The 21,541-nt window shown below is 49.8% G+C and overlaps 1 protein-coding gene across 1 annotated transcript in view; it reads left to right on the top strand.

Annotated features, from left to right (window-relative positions):
- Window positions 1-1,041: 1,041 nt before the first annotated feature.
- LOC115459031 (mothers against decapentaplegic homolog 1) overlaps window positions 1,042-21,541 on the top strand; it is a gene marked incomplete at its 5' end in the record, with an annotated part of 88,166 nt that continues 67,666 nt past the window's right edge. The window contains 1 exon segment of the mRNA XM_030188894.1: window positions 1,042-1,161. Coding sequence (XP_030044754.1) covers window positions 1,042-1,161 — 120 coding nt within the window.

Raw genomic sequence — 21,541 nt, 5'->3', positions numbered from 1 at the left:
CATATTAGAATCTCTAGGACAGTGGTTTTCGACCCAGTCCTCAGGGTCTGCCTGGCCAGTCAGGTTTTCAGGATATCCACAATGAATTTGCATGCAGTGGAGGAGGTGCATGCTAATACATCTCATGCGTATTCATTGTGGATATTCTGAAAACCTGATAGGCCAGGCGGTCTCTGAGGACTTGGTTAAAAGCCACTGCTCTATAGGTCAGACTGTCACATAATGAGAACTGGCAAAAAGGTTGATGACATGAGTTGATACAAGGTTTCCTGTTGTAGTCTCTGAGGTGTACTGTACTCTGATTTTCCTTCCTGATTGGACAGGTTAAAAATGGGGGGAGTCAGGATTGAATACACATGGACCCCACCACCCTCCTTGATCCTTTTTTTTTGTGCTGGGTGATGGTGATTTGCAGACATTTTTAAAGAACACAGGAAGGGCCAGTGCAAAGATATTGAGCATCCTAGGCAAATTGTCATCTTTTATGTCCCCTACAAAGGCATCATGCTCTTAAATATAAAACTTTTTTGGGGAGTGGGTGGTGGGTGTGTTTGTGTATCACACCCACATAAATAATGGGTGCAATTTTCAAAAGTCATTTACCAAGTTGGAGTGGAGGAGTGGCCTAGTGGTTAGGGTGGTAGACTTTGGTCCTGGGGAACTGAGGAACTGAGTTTGATTCCCACTTCAGGCACAGGCAGCTCCTTGTGACCCTGGGCAAGTCACTTAACCCTCCATTGTCCCATGTAAGCCGCATTGAGCCTGCCATGAGTGGGAAAGTGCGGGGTACAAATGTATGTAACCAAAAAAAAAAAAAAATGGGCTGTTTGAAGATTGCCCACCCCTTCTGCAGGTAAAAGTATGTGTGACTGTCAGAATCAATTGTTTTTGCTTTTACTGCAGCTGCTCTTTGCTCCCCCCTCCTCCCCGAAAGTGCTGCACTAGGCAGCCACATAGTCTTGCCTAGTGGTTGAGCCAACCCTGGGCAGAGGCTGTTTTGTGATCTAAGGAGTGGGCCTTCATTTGTTTTTCTGTTTTCAGCTGATACTCCGCCTCCTGCATACATGCCTCCTGAAGATCAGATCACTGGGGATGGCTCTCAGCCAATGGATACAAACATGATTGCACCTTCTTTACCCACAGAAATCAACAATCCGGGAGGTGAGTAGTGCCCTGCTCAGCTTTCACCGAGCTCAATAAGATTCATAAACTCTCTCTCTGTAATTTTCCCCCTTTTTGAGAAAGGCATGTGTACTTTTTAGGATTGAGGAGCAATAACAGTGATGCTCAATTTACTCTCTGGGTGCAAAAGTTAAAAACAGATATCACAGTAAACATCATGTGGTGGTAATTTGAATGGCAAAATCTAAAAGGTACAGGCACTGGGCAATGGAATGCTTACCTTGGGATATCTGTATATCCAAAATGTATTCCCTAGTGCTCCAGATCTCCTTCCTTTCTCCTCCACAGCCTATTGGAAAAGGCACATGTGAACATAGGCTGGAAAACTGTGTGCTTTTTCTCATCTGAAATAGCTGCTGTGTGAATGTAAATTTGCACATTGTCCCACTAGACCAGTGCAGTCCAGGCAAGACATATAGCTTATGTCTCCCTGCCAGCAAGTGGAGACTGAGAACCACAAACTTTTCACTGTGACATTGTCATTATAAAAGGGGTGCCGGGGGCAAGGTAGATCTTCCCAGTACTCTTGATCTCAGCAGATGGTGAACAATTGCTGCACTGTTGTGGTTGGGTTCTGTGGACTCCCTGAGTAAAGGTCCATGAATTGTTTATCTGCTGGTGGAGTGGGCAAACCAGGGCTGGATCCTGTGGTTGGGAAGCCAAGCTTGGAGTCTTCCTTGCCTGGGTTACTAAAGGGTGTCAACCATCTGCCCTTGAGTTGGGGCACCCTCCATACGTTTCATGCTCTCACGTCTTCCCTTTGCTCTCTCAATGGTAGCTACTCAGATGTTGGTAGGGATGGGAATAAATATGTTTTTTTTAAAAAGAGGATCAGGAAGCAGAGTTATTAGAATGAACAGTGCAGCAGAACAGCATTTCAAGTGGCCAGGTCACCTGCAGCTGCTGGTGATAGTGGAAAAGTACAAGAATTGGTATGGTACACCAGCAGAAAAAGCCATTGCTGTTGGGATTGTGGTAACCACTAATGAACCACCACAGCGCACTCATGCTAGACAGAACCTAGCCTTCTTCCTTGTCATCAGCAGCAGATGAATCCATTAACTGATGGGTTGCATCTACCTACCAGCAGGTGGAGATAGAGAACACTGAAAAACCACAGTGACCCTTGTACAGCTAACCCCATTCTGCCTTCAGTATTTCTCTATCTCCCAGCAGGTGTGGATTTAGCTTGATCAGCTCCTGGATTTCTGCTTGGGGTGGCTTCTGTGCTTTGCCAGTTGAGCAGGGGTGTTGTGGCTGGTGGTGCCCACTTTAAAGGCATATAGGTTCGCCCTTTCCCTGCCTTACCCACTCCCCCATCCTCTCGGAGTCTCTCTGTTGCTGCCTGCCTCCAACTTTCCTCACAGCGTTAAAAAAAAAAAAAGCGCGCTTTTACTGCGTGGCTGTTCTGAGACTTTCTCCAGAGATTCTGGTTCTGTGCAGCTTGACCGGAGCTCGTTGACTCGGTCTTCTGAGGTGAGAGTGGTGCCCAGCTCCTCCGGGGAGGTCCTGCGGACGCCGTTCCGAGCGGGGTAAGTTTTGGCACGAAGCCGCCATTTTATTGCTATATTTCTGTCCAGTCGGGCGATAGCTGCTGAGGGAGTTAAGCGCTGCTCCCGTTGTGGTAAACGCAGATCAGCAGCGGGACTGTGCAAAACGTGCTCCTTAGACGCTCGCACTAGTACGAGCATGACGAGCAATGATTCTTCCCGCTCGATGGAGCTGGCAGCGGGGGCAGCATTTTGGAGGCACCGCATGTCTCGACCCTCGCGGTTGCGGAGGAGTCTGAGTGCAGGTGGACGCCTCATTTTGAGGCTGCCAGAGGAGCTCCAACATCCGTTCCTCCTAATTCGGAGGCAGAGGGTCAGGGTGAGTTTTTCTCCCCTGAGTTTGTGCTTCTAATGCATAAAGCCTTCATGCTGAAAAGAGCTCTGCCGCAGGTGTCTGACACTGCGTTGCATTCTGGATTCCCTTCGGGTGTTGATGGCCCGGGGCTGGCTACAGAGGTTATTTTGTCCCCTGAGTGTTGGAAGGACGCTAAACGTAAACGGAGTAAATTCCCCGCCTGAAAGTGGCGCACCTCCCTTTTCCCCTCCATGGTCGGGCTGCGGGGAGTCTGAGGGATCTGGCAGGCCCTCATGGACGGAGGATCCGGATGAGGGTGCCTGTTTGCCACTGGATTCTGATGATCCCAATGCGGTTCGGATTTTCCACCGTGTCGAGCTGCCAGCTCTCATTACTGACACCTTGCAGGCCCTCTCGATTGATCCTGTTGAGGGCAATGCCTCCTCTGTTAATCTTAGGATGGCAAGTACTAAGAATCCTATGAGGGCCTTTCCTGTGCATGACTCCATCCAAGAGCTTATTTCAGCTCAGTGGTCTGACCCCGATGGGCCTTTGAAAGTGGCCAGGGCTATGGGTTAGCTTTACCCTCTGAGTAAGGAGCACACGGCCCCTTTTGGGATGCCTAAAGTGGATGCGTTGGTCACAGCGGTGACAAAAAAGACCACTCCCAGTAGAGGGAGGGTCACTATGAAAGACATGCAGGACTGGCGACTAGAATCCGCGCTGAAGCGCTCCTTTGAAATTTCGGGCCTTGTCTTAAGGGCGTCTATTTGCAGTTCCTATGCAGCCCGGGCATGTCTTTTCTGGTTACAACAGGCGGTGGAGCAACTCGCGGATGGTGCTGGGGTCCCTCTCTGAGGTTGCCCCGCAGATGGAGTCGGCCCTGTCATTTTTGGCTGGCACCCTTTATGATCTGGTCAGAGCTTCGGCTAAGCAGATGTCTGTGGCGGTTTCTGCCCGTCACCTCCTTTGGCTACCGCAATGGACGACTGACTGCCTCTAAGCAAAGGCTACTACTACTACTACTACTTAACATTTCTAGAGCGCTACTAGGGTTACGCAGCGCTGTACAATTTAACAAAGAGAGACAGTCCCTGCTCAAAGAGCTTACAATCTAATAGACAAGTGAACGGTCGGTCCGATAGGGGCAGTCAAATTGGGGCAGTCTGGATTCACTGAACGGTAAGGGTTAGGTGCCGAACGCAGCATTGAAGAGGTGGGCTTTAAGCAAAGACTTGAAGACGGGCAGGGAGGGGGCTTGGCGTAAGGGTTCAGGAAGGTTGTTCCAAGCATAGGGTGAGGCGAGGCAGAATGAGCGGAGCCTGGAGTTGGCGGTGGTGGAGAAGGGTACTGAGAGGAGGGATTTATCCTGTGAACGGAGGTTACGGGCGGGAACGTAAGGGGAGATGATGGTAGAGAGGTAGTGAGGGGCAGCAGACTGAGTGCATTTGTAGGTAAGAAGGAGAAGCTTGAATTGAATGCGGTATCTGATCGGAAGCCAGTGAAGTGACCTGAGGAGAGGGGTGATATGAGTATATCGGTTCTGGCGGAATATGAGACGTGCAGCAGAGTTCTGAACAGACTGAAGGGGGGATAGATGGCTAAGTGGGAGGCCGGTGAGGAGTAAGTTGCAGTAGTCCAGGCGAGAGGTAATGAGAGCATGGACGAGAGTTCGGGTGGTGTGTTCAGAGAGGAAAGGGCGAATTTTGCTGATGTTAAAGAGGAAGAAGCGACAGGTCTTGGCTATCTGCTGGATATGCGCAGAGAAGGAGAGAGAGGAGTCAAGGATGACTCCGAGGTTGCGGGCAGATGAGACGGGGAGGATGAGGGTGTTATCAACTGAGATAGAATGGAGGAAGAGGAGAAGTGGGTTTTGGTGGAAAGACGATAAGCTCGGTCTTGGACATGTTCAGTTTCAGGTGGCGGTTGGACATCCAGGCAGCAATGTCGGATAAGCAGGCTGATACCTTTGCCTGGGTCTCCGCGGTGATGTCTGGTGTGGAGAGATACAGTTGGGTGTCATCAGCATAGAGATGATACTGGAAACCATGAGATGATATCAGGGAGCCCAGGGAAGAGGTGTAGATTGAGAAGAGAAGGGGTCCAAGGACCGATCCCTGGGGAACACCAACAGATAAGGGGATGGGGGTGGAGGAAGATCCATGAGAGTGAACTTTGAAGGTGCGGTGGGAGAGATAGGAGGAGAACCAGGAGAGGACAGAGCCCTGGAACCCAAATGAGGACAGTGTGGCAAGAAGTAAGTCATGATTGACAGTGTCAAAAGCGGCGGATAGATCCAGGAGGATGAGGATGGAGTAGTGGCCTCTGGATTTGGCAAGGAACAGGTCATTACAGACTTTAGAAAGTGCTGTTTCTGTCGAGTGAAGAGGGCGAAAACCGGATTGAAGCGGATCAAGGATGGCATGAGAGGAGAGAAAATCAAGGCAGCGGCTGTGGACTGCGCGCTCAAGTGTCTTGGAGAGGAAGGGTAGGAGGGAGATGGGGCGGTAGTTGGAGGGACAGGTAGGGTCTAGTGATGGTTTTTTGAGGAGTGGCGTGACTACAGCATGCTTGAAGGTGTCGGGGACAGTTGCAGTGGAGAGAGAGAGGTTGAGGATATGACAGATGGAGGGGGTGATAGTAGGAGAGATGGTGTTAAGTAAGTTGGTGGGGATGGGATCAGAGGAACAAGTGGTGCATTTTGAGGAGGAAAGAAGGCGGGCGGTTTCCTCCTTGGAGATATCAGGAAAGGAGGAGAAGGAGGTCTGGGTTGGTTGGTTGAGGGAGAGGGTTGAAGGGTGAAGAGGAGGAGGTGGCTTGGTAGTGAACTCAAGGTTGATCTTTTGCATCTTGTCGCGGAAGTAGTCAGCCAGTGATTGAGGAGAGAGTGACGGGGGGGTGGGAGCGGAGGGCACTTTGAGGAGGGAGTTAAGGGTGGCGAAGAGACGACGAGAGTTAGAGCTGAGAGAATTAGTCAATTGGGTGTAATAGTCCTGTTTGGCAAGGAATAGGCTGGTGAGGAAAAGGCTGGTGAGGTTACCCTTTTGCGACCTCCTGTTATTTGAAGAGGATTTGGAAAAGATTGTTAAAGACCTGGGGAACTCTAAACCCCAACAGTAAGAACCTAATTTTCCCATAAATATAGCACCCCCACACAGTCAGGCTCTAAAGCAAAAGTTGTGATGAGGGTAGTGTGAGGAAATCTGTCAAATTAAGACTACCAAAACTCCATCCCTATCAACTATCCTAAGCTCATGTCTGCCTTCCCCAACATAGTATGCTCAAGTAATTGGTGGCATAGAGTACATTGAGACCTTCAGAACTTTATTGAGGTATTTCTTCTTCATTTCGACTGTGACATTATTGGTGATTTCGGAAAGTAAAAACAAAAAACAGGTTTAATCGCTTCTCGTAGTTTTCCAGTGCTTCCAACTTTCTCTGAGTTACTATGTTGTCTTTAACCACAGCATTCTTCACTGCTTGCATGTTTGAAAGAGCTAGAAATTCTCCGAGGACAAGCAGGCTGCTTGTTCTCACGACTGGGTGACGTCCGCGGCAGCCCCCACCAACCAGAAGAAGCTTCGCGGGCGGTCCGTACGCAGGGCACGCCCACTGCGCATGTGCGGCCGTCTTCCCGCCCGTGCGTGACCGTTCCCGCCAGTCTTTTCTTTTCCGCGCCTGGAGAGAGACGTGTTCACCTCTCTCTCTTCCTCAGCCCTGGAAAACCGTCGCGTTGTTCGTGAACCTTCGTTTATTTTCGTTTGTATTCGTTGCGCGTTCCCCCAAAATTTTTTCTGTTAAAAAAAAAAAAGAGAACGCGCTGTACTTTTCTCTCGTTTTCTAGCGGGGGCGTCGCGTTGCGGCCGCGCGGTCGAGCTGTTTTTCGAGGTGTGATTTTACCGCCACCATCGACAACTTTGATTTCGCCGACGCGATTTTTCCGTCGATGTCCTCAAAGGTCCCGAGTGGATTTAAGAAGTGTGGTCGGTGCGGCCGGCCTATCTCGCAGACCGACACTCACGCTTGGTGCCTCCAGTGCCTCAGGCCGGAGCACGATACCAAGTCGTGTACTTTGTGTCTTGGTCTCCGGAAACGGACTCAAGTTGCGAGGCAAGTTCTTCGGCACCGTATTTTTGGAACTTGCGCCGGCCCCTCGACGGCATCGGTATCGACGGCCGGTTCTTCGGTACCAGTATCGATGTCCGCGAAATCGGCACCGATGGCATCGACCCCAGGAGCACAGGTCCCGTCGGCCCGCCGGTCCTCCGGTGATGGTAGGGGTGAGAGGCCGCATGGGCAATCGACCCCGGTCACTCCCTCTGCCCATGGCCCTCGGGACCGAACCCTGTCTGACCCGGTCCTTCGAGACCGAGGGGGATCGACCTCCTCCTCCTCCATTCCACCTAGCGCCGATGACGGGCATCGCAAGAAAACAAAGAAGCACCGTCATCGGTCGCCATCGATGCATCCCGGCGTCGGAGAGGAGTCGACGCCGAGTAAGCGTCAGCGTCAAGAGGAGAGGTCCCCCTCGGTAGTGGAGGTACCGACGCGTCAGGGTCCCAGCACTTCGGTGCAGTCTCCTGGACCCGAGCAGCTTCCGGCACCGACGCCTCTACCGGCCCCCCCCGTCTTTCCCGGCAGCGGGCCTGGATGAGTGCCTCCGAGCCATCCTTCCGGGGATCCTGGAAGGGCTGATGCGCCAGACTGTGCCGGCGCCGGGGGTGCTTGAGCCCTCGGCGCTGTTGACTGTGGCGCCGGCGAGCTCTAGCCCGGTGCCGAGGCCTTCGTCTTGACCGCCACGCAGGTGGAGTCGACGTCGATGGAGGGAGCTTCGTCCCCGCCGGCGCGGGAGTCCACCGCTCGACGACACCGAGGCCTCGGTGCCTCGACGTCGAGCCGGGCCCGGTTGAGGACTCAGCTGCATGAGCTTATGTCCGACACCGAGGAAGAGGCCTCGTGGGGGGAGGAGGAGGACCCCAGGTATTTCTCCTCAGAGGAGTCTGTGGGCCTTCCCTCCGACCCCACGCCTTCACCAGAGAGGAAGCTCTCGCCTCCTGCGAGCCTCTCCTTTGCCTCCTTTGTCAGGGATATGTCTATATGCATTCCCTTCCCCGTGGTCTCTGTGGATGAGCCGAGGGCTGAGATGCTCGAGGTCCTCGATTATCCATCACCACCTAGAGAGTCCTCCACGGTACCGTTGCACAATGTCCTCAAAGAGACACTGCTTCGGAACTGGATGAGACCATTATCTAAGCCCACCATCCCCAAGAAAGCAGAGTCCCTATACAGAATCCACTCGGACCCAGAGTTAATGCGGCCCCAATTGCCTCATGACTCGGCGGTCGTGGACTCTGCTCTCAAGAGGGCACGGAGTTCGAGGGATACCGCCTCGGCGCCCCCGGGGCGGGAGTCTCGCACTCTGGACTCGTTTGGGAGGAAGGCCTATCAATCTTCCATGCTTGTGACTCGCATCCAGTCTTACCAGCTCTACACGAGCATCCACATGCGGAATAATGTGAAGCAACTGGCGGACCTGGTTGACAAGCTCCCGCCGGAGCAGTGCAGGCCTTTTCAGGAGGTGGTCAGGCAGCTGAAGGCGTGCAGAAAGTTCCTGTCCAGGGGTATATATGACACCTGCGACGTGGCATCTCGTGCTGCGGCCCAAGGTATAGTGATGCGCAGGCTCTCATGGCTGCGTGCCTCTGACCTGGACAACCGCACCCAGCAGAGACTGCCCGACGTCCCTTGCCGGGGGGATAATATTTTTGGTGAGAAGGTCGAGCAGCTGGTGGACCAACTGCATCAGCGGGAAACCGCCCTCGACAAGCTCTCCCACCGGGCGCCTTCAGCATCCACCTCAGCAGGTGGACGTTTTTCCCGGGCCCGGCAGGCTGCACCCTATGCTTTTACCAAACGTAGGTACAACCAGCCGGCCCGAAGGCCTCGTCAGGCACAGGGACAGCCCCAGCGCGCTCGTTCTCGTCAACAGCGTGCGCCTAAGCAGCCCCCTGCGCCTCCACAGCAAAAGCCGGGGATGGGTTTTTGACTGGATCCATGGGAACATAGCCGCCCTCAAAGTGTCCGTACCGGACGATCTGCCGGTCGGAGGGAGGTTAAAATTTTTTCACCAAAGGTGGCCTCTCATAACCTCCGATCAGTGGGTTCTCCAAATAGTACGGTGCGGATACGCCCTGAATTTGGCCTCCCTGCCACCAAATTGTCCTCTGGGAGCTCAATCCTTCAGCTCCCATCACAAGCAGGTACTTGCAGAGGAACTCTCCGCCCTTCTCAGCACCAATGCGGTCGAGCCCGTACCACCCGGGCAGGAAGGGCATGGATTCTATTCCAGGTACTTCCTTGTGGAAAAGAAAACAGGGGGGATGCGTCCCATCCTAGACCTGAGAGGCCTGAACAAATTCCTGGTCAAAGAAAAGTTCAGGATGCTTTCCTTGGGCACCCTTCTGCCAATGATTCAGAAAAACGATTGGCTATGTTCCCTGGATTTAAAGGACGCATACACTCACATCCCGATACTGCCAGCTCACAGACAGTATCTCAGATTCCACCTGGGCGCACGGCACTTTCAGTATTGTGTGCTGCCCTTTGGGCTCGCCTCTGCCCCACGGGTGTTTACAAAGTGCCTCGTGGTGGTAGCGGCGTATCTACGCAAGCTGGGAGTGCACGTGTTCCCATATCTCGACGATTGGCTGGTCAAGAACACCTCGGAGGCAGGAGCCCTCCGGTCCATGCAGTGCACTATTCAACTCCTGGAGCTGCTGGGGTTTGTGATAAATTACCCAAAGTCCCATCTCCAGCCAGCCCAGTCTCTGGAATTCATAGGAGCTCTGCTGAATACCCAGACTGCTCAGGCCTTCCTTCCCGAAGCGAGGGCCAACAACCTCCTGTCCCTGGCTTCGCAGACCAGAGCGTCTCAGCAGGTCACAGCTCGGCAGATGTTGAGCCTTCTGGGTCATATGGCCTCCACAGTTCATGTGACTCCCATGGCTCGTCTTCACATGAGATCTGCTCAATGGACCCTAGCTTCCCAGTGGTTTCAAGCCACCGGGAATCTAGAAGATGTCATCCGCCTCTCCACCAGTTGCCGCACTTCACTGCTCTGGTGGACCATTCGGACCAATTTGACCCTGGGACGTCCATTCCAAATTCCGCAGCCCACGAAAGTGCTGATGACGGATGCATCTCGCCTGGGGTGGGGAGCTCATGTCGATGGGCTTCACACCCAGGGTCTGTGGTCCTTCCAGGAAAAGGATCTGCAGATCAACCTCCTGGAGCTCCGAGCGATCTGGAACGCACTGAAGGCTTTCAGAGATCGGCTGTCCTGCCAAATTATCCAAATTCGGACAGACAATCAGGTTGCAATGTATTACACCAACAAGCAGGGGGGCACCGGATCTCGCCCCCTGTGTCAGGAAGCCGTCGGGATGTGGCGTTGGGCTTGCCAGTTCGGCATGCTTCTCCAAGCCACATACCTGGCAGGTGTAAACAACAGTCTGGTCGACAGACTGAGCAGAGTCATGCAGCCGCACGAGTGGTCGCTTCATTCCAGAGTGGTACGCAAGATCTTCCGAGAGTGGGGCACCCCCTCGGTGGACCTTTTCGCCTCTCAGACCAACCACAAGCTGCCTCTGTTCTGTTCCAGACTTCAGGCACATGGCAGACTAGCGTTGGACGCCTTTCTCCTTCATTGGGGGACCGGCCTCCTGTATGCTTATCCTCCCATACCTTTGGTGGGGAAGACCTTACTGAAGCTCAAGCAAGACCACGGCACCATGATTCTGATAGCGCCCTTTTGGCCCCGTCAGATCTGGTTCCCTCTCTTTCTGGAGTTGTCCTCAGAAGAACCGTGGAGATTGGAGTGTTTTCCGACTCTCATTTCGCAGAACGACGGCGCGTTGCTGTACCCCAACCTTCAGTCTCTGGCTCTCACGGCCTGGATGTTGAGGGCGTAGACTTCACTGCGTTGGGCCTGTCTGAGGGTGTCTCCCGTGTCTTGCTTGCCTCTAGGAAGGATTCCACTAAAAAGTTACTTTTTTAAGTGGAGGAGGTTTGTTGTTTGGTGTGAGAGCAAGGCCCTAGAACCTCGTTCTTGCCCTGCACAGAACCTGCTTGAGTACCTTCTGCACTTATCAGAGTCTGGCCTCAAGACCAACTCAGTAAGGAATCACCTTAGTGCGATTAGTGCTTACCATTATCGTGTGGAAGGTAAAGCCATCTCTGGAGAGCCTTTAGTCGTTCGATTCATGAGAGGCTTGCTTTTGTCAAAGCCCCCTATCAAGCCTCCTGCAGTGTCATGGGATCTCAACGTCATCCTCACCCAGCTGATGAAACCTCCTTTTGAGCCACTGAATACCTGCCATCTGAAGTACTTGACCTGGAAGGTCATTTTCTTGGTGGCAGTTACTTCAGCTCGTAGGGTCAGTGAGCTTCAAGCCCTGGTAGCTCATGCTACATATACCAAATTTCATCACAACAGAGTAGTCCTCCGCACCCACCCAAAGTTCCTGCCGAAGGTGGTGTCGGAGTTCCATCTTAACCAGTCAATTGTCTTGCCAACATTCTTTCCCAGACCGCATACCCGCCCTGCTGAACGTCAGTTGCACACATTGGACTGCAAGAGAGCATTGGCCTTCTATTTGGAGCGGACACAGCCCCACAGACAGGCCCAATTGTTTGTTTCTTTCGACCCCAACAGGCTAGGGGTCGCTGTCAGGAAACGCACCATCTCCAATTGGCTAGCAGATTGCATTTCCTTCACTTATGCCCAGGCTGGGCTGGCTCTAGAGGGCCATGTCACGGCTCATAGTGTCAGAGCCATGGCAGCGTCTGTGGCTCACTTGAAGTCAGCCACTATTGAAGCGATTTGCAAGGCTGCGACGTGGTCATCTGTCCACACGTTCACATCACATTACTGCCTCCAGCAGGATACCCGACGCGACAGTCGGTTTGGGCAGTCGGTGCTGCAGAATCTGTTTGGGGTGTAAATCCAACTCCACCCTCCAGGACCCGAATTTATTCTGGTCAGGCTGCACTCTCAGTTAGTTATTCTTCGTAGGTCAATTTTCTGTTGTACCCTCGCCGTTGCGAGGTTCAATTGACCTGGGTTCTTGTTTTGAGTGAGCCTGAGTGCTAGGGATACCCCAGTCGTGAGAACAAGCAGCCTGCTTGTCCTCAGAGAAAGTGAATGATACATACCTGTAGCAGGTGTTCTCCGAGGACAGCAGGCTGATTGTTCTCACCTACCCTCCCTCCTCCCCTTTGGAGTTGCGTTTCATCATTTTTGCTTGTCATTCAACTGGCGGGAACGGTCACGCACGGGCGGGAAGATGGCCGCGCATGCGCGGTGGGCGTGCCCTGCGTGCGGAACGCCCGCGAAGCTTCTTCCGGTTGGTGGGGGCTGCCGCGGACGTCACCCAGTCGTGAGAACAATCAGCCTGCTGTCCTCGGAGAACACCTGCTACAGGTATGTATCATTCACTTTCTTTCCCCAGCTTGCTTGCAGGTAGTTCTTCAGCCAGACTGCTTTGCTACTGGGAGAGATTTTGAGTTGCAAAGTAGCACGAACTCCGCTCTTTAATGTGTTTTGGTAGCGCATACCCCTCTGTCGGGGGGGGGGGGGGGTCTGTGTGCTTGGCTCCTTTTCCTTTCTTGAGTTACCAGTGTTTTTTTCATGGTAGTTTTTTTGGAGGGGGGGTTCTCACTCTTGAGAATACTGGGAAAGATTTTGCTGCCCCACCTCTTTTTAGACAGATAAGATCACAGTGAAAGGTTTGTGGTTGTCAGTATGCATCTTCTGGCAGGAAGATATAAATCTCATGTCTGGACTGGTCTGGCATGATTCAAGAGAAGGAAATTGACGGGTAAAGTTGAATTTCACCATCTATGCATACGCACAGCCCCTTTTTACAGCAGTACTAGTGAGTTCCAAAATAGGTATGCATCCAAATGCTTAGGTTACAAGTTGTAGGAACAACTTGTTTGTTTTTCAGGATCACTGTAGTGTTGCACTATGTCTCTTGTTTTGTGAGTGATCCAGCAGATAACTCTTCCTAATTAACATAAGTCTGGATGTGAGGAGAGTCTGCTTTTGATGTCATCTTTTTTTAAGTAATGCTGATCTGGCCATTTGTCTCATGTCCTTTGGTGCTTACGAAGGCCTAACTTGCAATATTTATCAGTGCTTATATATAATTTTGCAGGCCTGTGCACATTGTCTTTTATCTTTAATTTCGTTTTCCAAATACAGTATGCTATAACAGAGCTATGATTCTTCTTATTTATTTTAAGAATGCAGGCAAGGCAATCTTTATAGCTCAAAGAAATTGTCTCAGTTTCTTCTTCACATTTTGCCATTCTATAACCTGTCTTTGTTAACCAGTGCATGCTCTTTCCCTTCCCAAGTCAGGGGCAGAAAGTCTCCACGTCAGAATTCTGCATGGTTGGTTGCTTATCCCTTTCAGTATATTCCACTTTTCAAATGTGTTTGCTAGTGGGGTTCTGTCTCTTAAGAAGCATGAAATGGATAAGTGCTGTGGTTTTCGGTCCATCTAGGGCTTTGGCTGGGCCCCTGAACAGCTGTTTCTCATTCTGCTGTGTGTGAGACCATCATAGGAAGGCCAATTAGTTCAGTACTAGCTCTCAAGGTGGGTTACATTTTGGTACAATAGTTTTTTGTTTTTTTTTTTATCCCTGGAGTACTTAACCTTCCATTGGCTCGGGTACAGACAGACTTAAGTGACTTGCCCGAGATCACAAGGCGCAGCAGTGGAATTTGAACGTGGATTGCATAGTTCTTTCAGCCCGCTGCTATGTCACCTCTCAACAGATTCCAAGCACATAACATGTTGAAATATTTCTCCATTGTAACTGATGGACACACACAGCTCACATGGTGTCGATTAAATAACAGCCCATAGTATGCTCTTGAGGCTTGTGGAGCAGTTGGCGATAGGGTCGTCACAAGGAACGTGGAGGATGGATGATTGCCTGGGGTTATAAGCTAAGAAGGAGGAATTTAAGAATAGCCATACTGGGGCAGACTGGTGGTCCATCTAGCTTAGTATCCTGTTCCAGCAGTGGCCAATCCAGGCCCACAAGTACCTGACTGAATTCCAAATAATAGCAAGATTCCATGCTGCCAACCCCAGGGACAGCAGTGGCTTCCCCAATTCTATCTCAATAGACTTTTCCTCCAGGAACTTGACCAAACCTTACTTAAACCCAGATACGCTAACTGCTGCAACCACATCCTCGGGTAATGAGTTCCAAATGAGTGAAAAAATATTTCCTCCTAATAGTTTTAAAAGTATTACCATTTAACTTCATTGAGCGTCCTCTAGTCTTTGTACTTTTTGAAACAATAAATAATTGACTCACATTTACCCGTTCCGTACCACTCAGGATTTTGTAGACCGCTATCGTATTACCCCCCCCCCCCCCCAGCAGTCTCTTTTCCAAGCTGAAGAGCCCTAACTCCTTAAGCCTTCCTCATGTGAGAGAAGTTCTTGCCTTTTAATCATTTTGGTTGCTCTTTGAACCTTTTCTAATTCTGCTTTTTGAGTTGCGGCAACCAAAATTGTACACAATACTCAAGGCGAGGTTGCACCGTGGAGGGATGGGATCATGCACTCTGTAAGGGTATGAGCACATGATCCCCAAAGGGAGAGTGTCACCAGAGCAAGCATTGGTCAGTAACCAGGATGGTTGCTAGCAGTAATATTTTAGTTCAGCCTAAATTTTTAGTTTGAGTTCTTATTCATTTACAAAACATGTCATTTTTATTCTTATTTTATTGTAGTTCTGACAACAATCTTAATTCTAGTTTTTATTCAGTCCCCTTTGCAAAGTTTTAGTTCTTACTCAGTTCTTTAGTTCATGCATCTATATGTGTAAAATTTCATTCCTCTTAAAGATAAATGATTTATTTATAGTTCTTATTCTATTTGGTACAGTACATATTCTATCCCTATTCAGGTTTTTTTTTGTTGTTTTTTTTTTTTGGGGGGGGGCATTATTTTTACTTCTAGTTCTCTGGAACTAATGATGAAAATTTTTTGTTCTGGTTCTTATTCTCGTTGACGAAAATATTCCCGGTGGCTCGACTGTCTCTCTTCCCTGGTGCTCTCTGGCACTGGTGCACAGGCAGGAGACAAATGACTCCAGTTCAAGGTTCAGCTTTATTTACTATACCAGTAGAGAGGTGTGGTAGCCGTGTTAGTCCACTTTTAAAGGTAATCAATAGAAATAAAACATGAAAAAGAAAATAAGATGATACCTTTTTTATTGGACATAACTTAGTACATTTCTTGATTAGCTTTCGAAGGTTGCCCTTCTTCGTCAGATCGGAAATAAGCAAATCTTGGTAGATGACAGTATATATGTGAGACATCAAAGCATTTCAGTGACAATCTAACAGGGTGGATGGGTGAGACAGGGGATATGCATGGAGACAGGAGAGTGACAAACAAAGCAGTACAATTTACAATTTTATGGCTTATAATGGGCTAGAAAGCCCAGATCTCTGTTAAGTCCTGTCTGGTGGGTGTCAAAATATTTAATCATTCTGACTTCAAAGGTCATAAAATCTAAACAATTACAAAATGTATGCTTAAAAAAGAAACACTGAAGAGAAGTAGGAGAACCACATTAGGAAAGTAGATTACAAATATTCATATAATAAGGAAGGGAGGGAGTGATCACAGCACACATGCTAGTGAAGATGCCATCCAAGGGCCTTGAACTGGCATCCTTTCAGAGACAGGAATGTTGTCAGTTAACCATATCATGTGCTAGGGGGGCCATATTCTGAGCATCACTGTGCTAGAGATCAAAATTCACCCTGTTTGAGAGGGGGAGGAGCAGAGAGAATGTGGTGAAAACGTGTGTATCACAAAAACAACCACTTGAAGGTGTATATTGGGGGATATCTAACCTCGGCCCTCACCAGGTCAGTTTTCCATAATGAATATGCATGAGATCTGTTTGCATACAATGAAGGTGGTGCGTGCAAATAGATCTTATGCATATTCATTGGGGAAATCCTGAAAACCTGACTGGATTGCAGCCCTCGAGGACCGAGGTTGGACACCCCTGGTGTATACAGACATAGGGGAAGCAGATTGCCAAAAACAGTCCTTGCCCAGAGTGCTTTGTCCAGCAAGTGATCTGTCTGGAGGTGTTGTAACAGATATACATAAAATGGCATAAAGTCTGTAAACCGGAATGTTTATGACAGCTGTGTTGGCGCTTGGGTTAGAGATCTGGAGAGCCCTGCCAAGCCTCGTTTAGCTTGCCTCCGAGTTCAGAGCCATCAGCACCTCAGATTCACTACTGTGGCTGCTTCACTACCCTACTACAGAATGCAAGCTTGGGGTTTGTTTGGGTTTTTTTTTTTGTTTCACTATTTTTTTCCTATCAAATAATCCAGCATTTCCCCATCTTTGGACTTGGCAAAGGAAACTTTTTTTTTTTTTTTAACTGAAGCATTTGTTTCCTTACATCTGTTTCCTCTTATCCTGTGTATGGATTTCTCCCGCTTTCTCTGCACATGGATCTTTTTTAGCCTTGTAATGCTGTAGTGTTTCAGTGCCTGCACAAATTTGTTGGCCTTTGGAGAACTTCTTTTAATGAGCTGCATCCTGTGTGGGGATTTTACATTGGGTTATTTCCATTGTTTGGCCTATGTTGGGAAGGGGGGGGGGGGGGTAGAGCGCACCTGCTCTGCATGACTGTAAGGAAGCTGAGCCAGAATCTGCCAGATACAGATAAGATTCACTTGGGAGGAACAGCCAGCTGGCAAGATATCTTACTTGGTTTGGGGGCTGGGCAAGAGTGTTTGGCCTTGATTGTTACTTGCATCTTGGTGAAAGTAAATTTTTTCTTTTTAAATAATGCAGAGCTGCTGCTGATCTGATGAAGTCTAAGGATAATGTTGCATTGATGAACAATTATTTTTTTGACAGTAGGATTTATCCTTTCTGTGGCTTTTCTGCACATTTAAAGTTCATGCCAAAAGGGTCCACTCTTCAAGTAAACCCTTGCCTAATCACTAGCAAAAATTTAGTAAATGATTTCCAAACAAGTGGCACCGCCAGAACTTCAAAAATTTGCTAAATATTGAATGTTTAAAAAAAATGCATTTAATTAAGGACATCAGATAAAGGCAGAAGTTTGCTGTGCCTTCCCCATATCAATCACTGATCTTGGTGTATTCACAGTATACTTTTTTTTTATTTCATACATTTTTTTTTAATGCAGAGAAGTCTCACATAATCCAAAAGTAATCACAGTGCTGAATATACTTATATCAGACTTGCAGTGCAGTCAAAATTTCATCACCTTACTATAGTTTCTGGATGAATTTAATTACTGCTTCCTTGTCATCAGCAGCAGATGAATCCATTAACTGATAGTAACATAGTAACATAGTAGATGACGGCAGAAAAAGACCTGCATGGTCCATCCAGTCTGCCCAACAAGATAAACTCATATGTGCTACTTTTTGTGTATACCTTACCTTGATTTGTAACTGTCCTTTTCAGGGCACAGACCGTGTAAGTCTGCCCAGCACTATCCCCGCCTCCCGCCACCGGATCTGCCACCCAATCTCGGCTAAGCTCCTTAGGATCCATTCCTTCTGAACAGGATTCCTTTGTTTGTCCCACGCATGTTTGAATTCCGTTACCGTTTTCATTTCCACCACCTCCCGCGGGAGGGCATTCCAAGCATCCACTACTCTCTCTGTGAAAAAATACTTCCTGACATTTTTCTTGAGTCTGCCCCGCTTCAATCTCATTTCATGTCCTCTCGTTCTACCTCCTTCGCATCTCCGGAAGCGATGCTGAAGGAAAGGATAGTGAATTTTCCAATAATCGAAGTGAGGCTTACCGGCCTATAGTTTTCAGCTTCTTCCCTATCACCACTCTTGTGAAGAGGGACCACCTCCGCCTTTCTCCAATCCCTCGGAACCTCTCCTGTCTGCAAGGATATATTAAACAAATCTTTAAGAGGACCCGCCAGAACCTCTCTGAGCTCATTCAAAATCCTGGGGTGGATCCCATCCGGTCCCATGGCTTTGTCCACCTTTAGCTTTTCAAGCTGTTCATACACACACTCTTCCGTGAACGGTGCTCTATCCACTTCATTCTCATTTGTACTTTTTGCAGTCCATCGCGGTTCTTCTCCAGGATTTTCTTCTGTGAAAACAGAACAGAAGTATCCATTAACTGATGGGTTGTATCCGCCTACCAGCAGGTGGAGATAGAGAACACTGAAAAGCCAGCAGGTGTGGACGTAGCTTGATCAGCTCCTGGAAAAATTCTGCCTGGGGTGGCTCCTGTGCTTTGCCAGTTGAAAGCTGGGGTGTTGTGGCTAGTGGTGCCCACTTTGAAGGCATATAGGTTCGCCCTTTCCCTGCCTTACCCATCCCCCTGCCTATCGGAGTACCTCTGTTGCTGCCTGCCGGAGTGGCCTAGTGGTTAGGGTGGTGGACTTTGGTCCTGAGGAACTGAGTTCAATTCCCACTTCAGGCACAGTCAGCTCCTTGTGACTCTGGGCAAGTCACTTAACCCTCCGTTGCCCCAGGTACAAATAAGTACCTGTATACAATATGTAAGCCGCATTGAGCCTGCCATGAGTGGGAAAGCGCGGGGTACAAATGTAACAATAAAATTTTTTAAAAAAATGAGTACCTAATTATTCTGAGGCTATTTTCAGCGTGCAGCTTGACCGGAGCTCGTTTGACTCGGTCTTTTGAGGTGAGAGTGGTGCCTGCCCAGCTCCTCCGGGTAGGTCCCGTGGACGCCGTTCCGAACGGGGTAAGTTTTGGTGCGAAGCCGCCATTTTACTTACATAATTCCGTCCGGTCAGATGGTGGCTGCTGAGGCAGTTAAACGCTGCTCCCATTGTGGTAAACGCAGATCAGCAGCAGGGCTCTGTAAGACATGCTCTTTAGATGCTAGAGCTAGTACGAGCATGGCAAGCGATGATTCTTCCCACTCAATGGAGCTGGCAGCGGGCCCCATTTTGGAAGCGCCGCATGTCTCGACCCTCACTGTTCCGCAGGAGTCTGAGTGCAGGGGGACGTCTCGGTTAGAGGCTACCAGAGGAGCTCCTATTCCCGTTACTCCTAATTCGGAGACAGAGGGTCAGGTTGAGTTTTTCTCCCCTCAGTTTGTGCTTTTAATGCATAAAGCCTTCATGCTGAAAAGAGCTCTGCCGCAAGTGTCTGACACTGCGCTGCTACCTGGTTTCCCCCCGGGTTTTGATGGCCCGGGGCTGGCTACTTTCCCCGAGCGTTGGAAGGACGCTAAACATAGACGGATAAATTCCCCGTCGGAGAGTGGCACACTTCACTCCCTCCCCCCCCCCCCCCTCCCATGGTCGGGCTGTGGGGATTCTGAGGGTTCTGGCAGGGCCTCATGGTCTGATGAGCCAGAGAAAGGTGCCGGTTTGCCACCGGGTCTGGATGATCCCAATGCGGTGAGAATTTTCCACCACGACGAGCTGCCAATGCTCATTTCTGATGCCTTGCAGGCCTTCTCAATTGATGATGGAAAATGAACAGAGCAGATCGTTAACAAGCAAAACATAATTCATTAATAGAAACCAATTGCAAGTCAGCGTTTTATGTTTTGGCATCTCTGATCCAGCAGTTTTTTCAGATTAAAGTGATCTTCTTTATATTCATCTGCAGGACATTCTATATTTGTCCATTACATTTGACAGTGAAGGACTGTCGTGTAGCCCCTGAAGCAGCCCTGTTGGGCGAAACACGGCCTGTGTCAGGCTGTTTGTGTGTATACATATATTGCAATTGGTTTCTATTAATAAATTACGTTTTGCTTGTTAACGATCTGCTCCGTTCATTTTCCATCTTGGAGTTTGCAGACCGTCTGCCTTTGTGCTTTCTTGGACCCTCTCGATTGATGATCCTGCCAAGGGCGAGTACTAAGAAGCCTGCTCAAGCCTTTCCTGTGCATGACTCCATCCAAGAGCTTATTACAGCTCAATGGTCTGAACCCGATGGGCCTTTGAAAGTGGCCAGGGCTATGGGTCAGCTTTACCCTCTAAGTGAGGAGCACGTGGCCTCTTTGGGGATGCCTAAAGTGGACGCTTTGGTCACGGTGGTGACTAAGAGGACCACCCTTCCCGTAGAGGGAGGGGTTGCCCTGAAAGACATGCAGGACTGGCGGCTTGAATCCGCGTGAAATGGTCCTTTGAAATATCGGGCTTCGCCTTAAGGTCGTCTATTTGCAGTTCCTATGCTGCCCGGGCCTGCCTCTCCAGGCAGTGGAGCAGCCCGCGGATGGTGCGGAGTCCCTCGCTAAGGTTGCACCGTGGATGGAGTCAACCCTGTCATTTTTGGCGGATGCCCTTTATGCTCTGGTCAAAGCTTCGGCTAAACAGATGTCTGTGGCGGTTGCTGCCCGCCGCCTTCTATGGCTACGGCATTGGGCAGCTGACATGGCCTCTAAGCACAGGCTGGTGAAGCTACCCTTTCGAGGCCACCTGTTATTTGGAGAGGAGCTGGAAAAAATTGTTAAAGACCTGGGGGACCCAAAGCCCCAGCAGTTACCCGAGGATAGGCCGAGGCCTTCTACCAAGGGCTCTGTGTGGCCCTCCTCTTCCAGACCTCGCTTCCGTGAAGCTCGCAGGTATCGCCCGGGGCGCTCTGCTGGGTTTTCTGAATGTGCCCGTTTTCAGCAAAGGAACTGCTTTCACTCGGACAAGCGTTCTGCAGCGGCCAGTTCAAGGCCTGGAGTTCAGGGGCGGCCCCCTCAATGACGGGGCGCCGGTCCATTCCTCGATTCCTGCAGTAGGAGGATGCCTTTCCCTCTTTTTTGAGGAATGGACCAAGATTACCTCAGATCAGTGGGTCTTGGACCTGATCAGAGAAGGTTAGCAATTTGAATTCAGCGCCCCGGTGAGAGACGTGTTTGTGGAGTCCCGATGCGGTACTGCCATCAAACGGGCGGCGGTAGAGGAGACCTTACAAGTCTTGTTGCACCTTGGAGTGGTGATCCCTGTGCCTCCCGCCGAACGCGGTTGCGGTCGCTATTCCCTTTACTTTGTGGCGCCTCGAAAAGGTGGGTCTTTCCGACCGATCCTCGACTTAAGGTCAGTCAACGAGGCACTAAGAGTGCGGCATTTTCGCATGGAAACCCTACTACTACTACTTATCATTTCTATACTGCTACTAGATGTACGCAGAGCTGTACACTTGAACTTGAAGAGACAGTCCCTGCTCGACAGAGCTTACAATCTAATTAGAACAGACAAACAGGACAAACAAGAGATAAGGGAATATTAAAGTGAGGGTGATAAAATAAGGGTTCTGAACAAGTGAACAAGGGTTAGGAGTTAAAAGCAGCATCAAAAAGGTGGGCTTTTAGCTTGGATTTGAAGACGGTCAGAGATGGAGCTTGACGTACCGGCTCAGGAAGTTTATTCCAGGCATATGGTGCAGCAAGATAAAAGGAACGGAGTCTGGAATTAG

The sequence above is a fragment of the Microcaecilia unicolor genome, unplaced genomic scaffold, assembly GCF_901765095.1.
Source record: "Microcaecilia unicolor unplaced genomic scaffold, aMicUni1.1, whole genome shotgun sequence".
NCBI classification, from domain to species: domain Eukaryota; kingdom Metazoa; phylum Chordata; class Amphibia; order Gymnophiona; family Siphonopidae; genus Microcaecilia; species Microcaecilia unicolor.
Note: the sequence above shows the minus strand (reverse complement) of the source record. Positions and strands in the feature narration are given on the sequence as shown.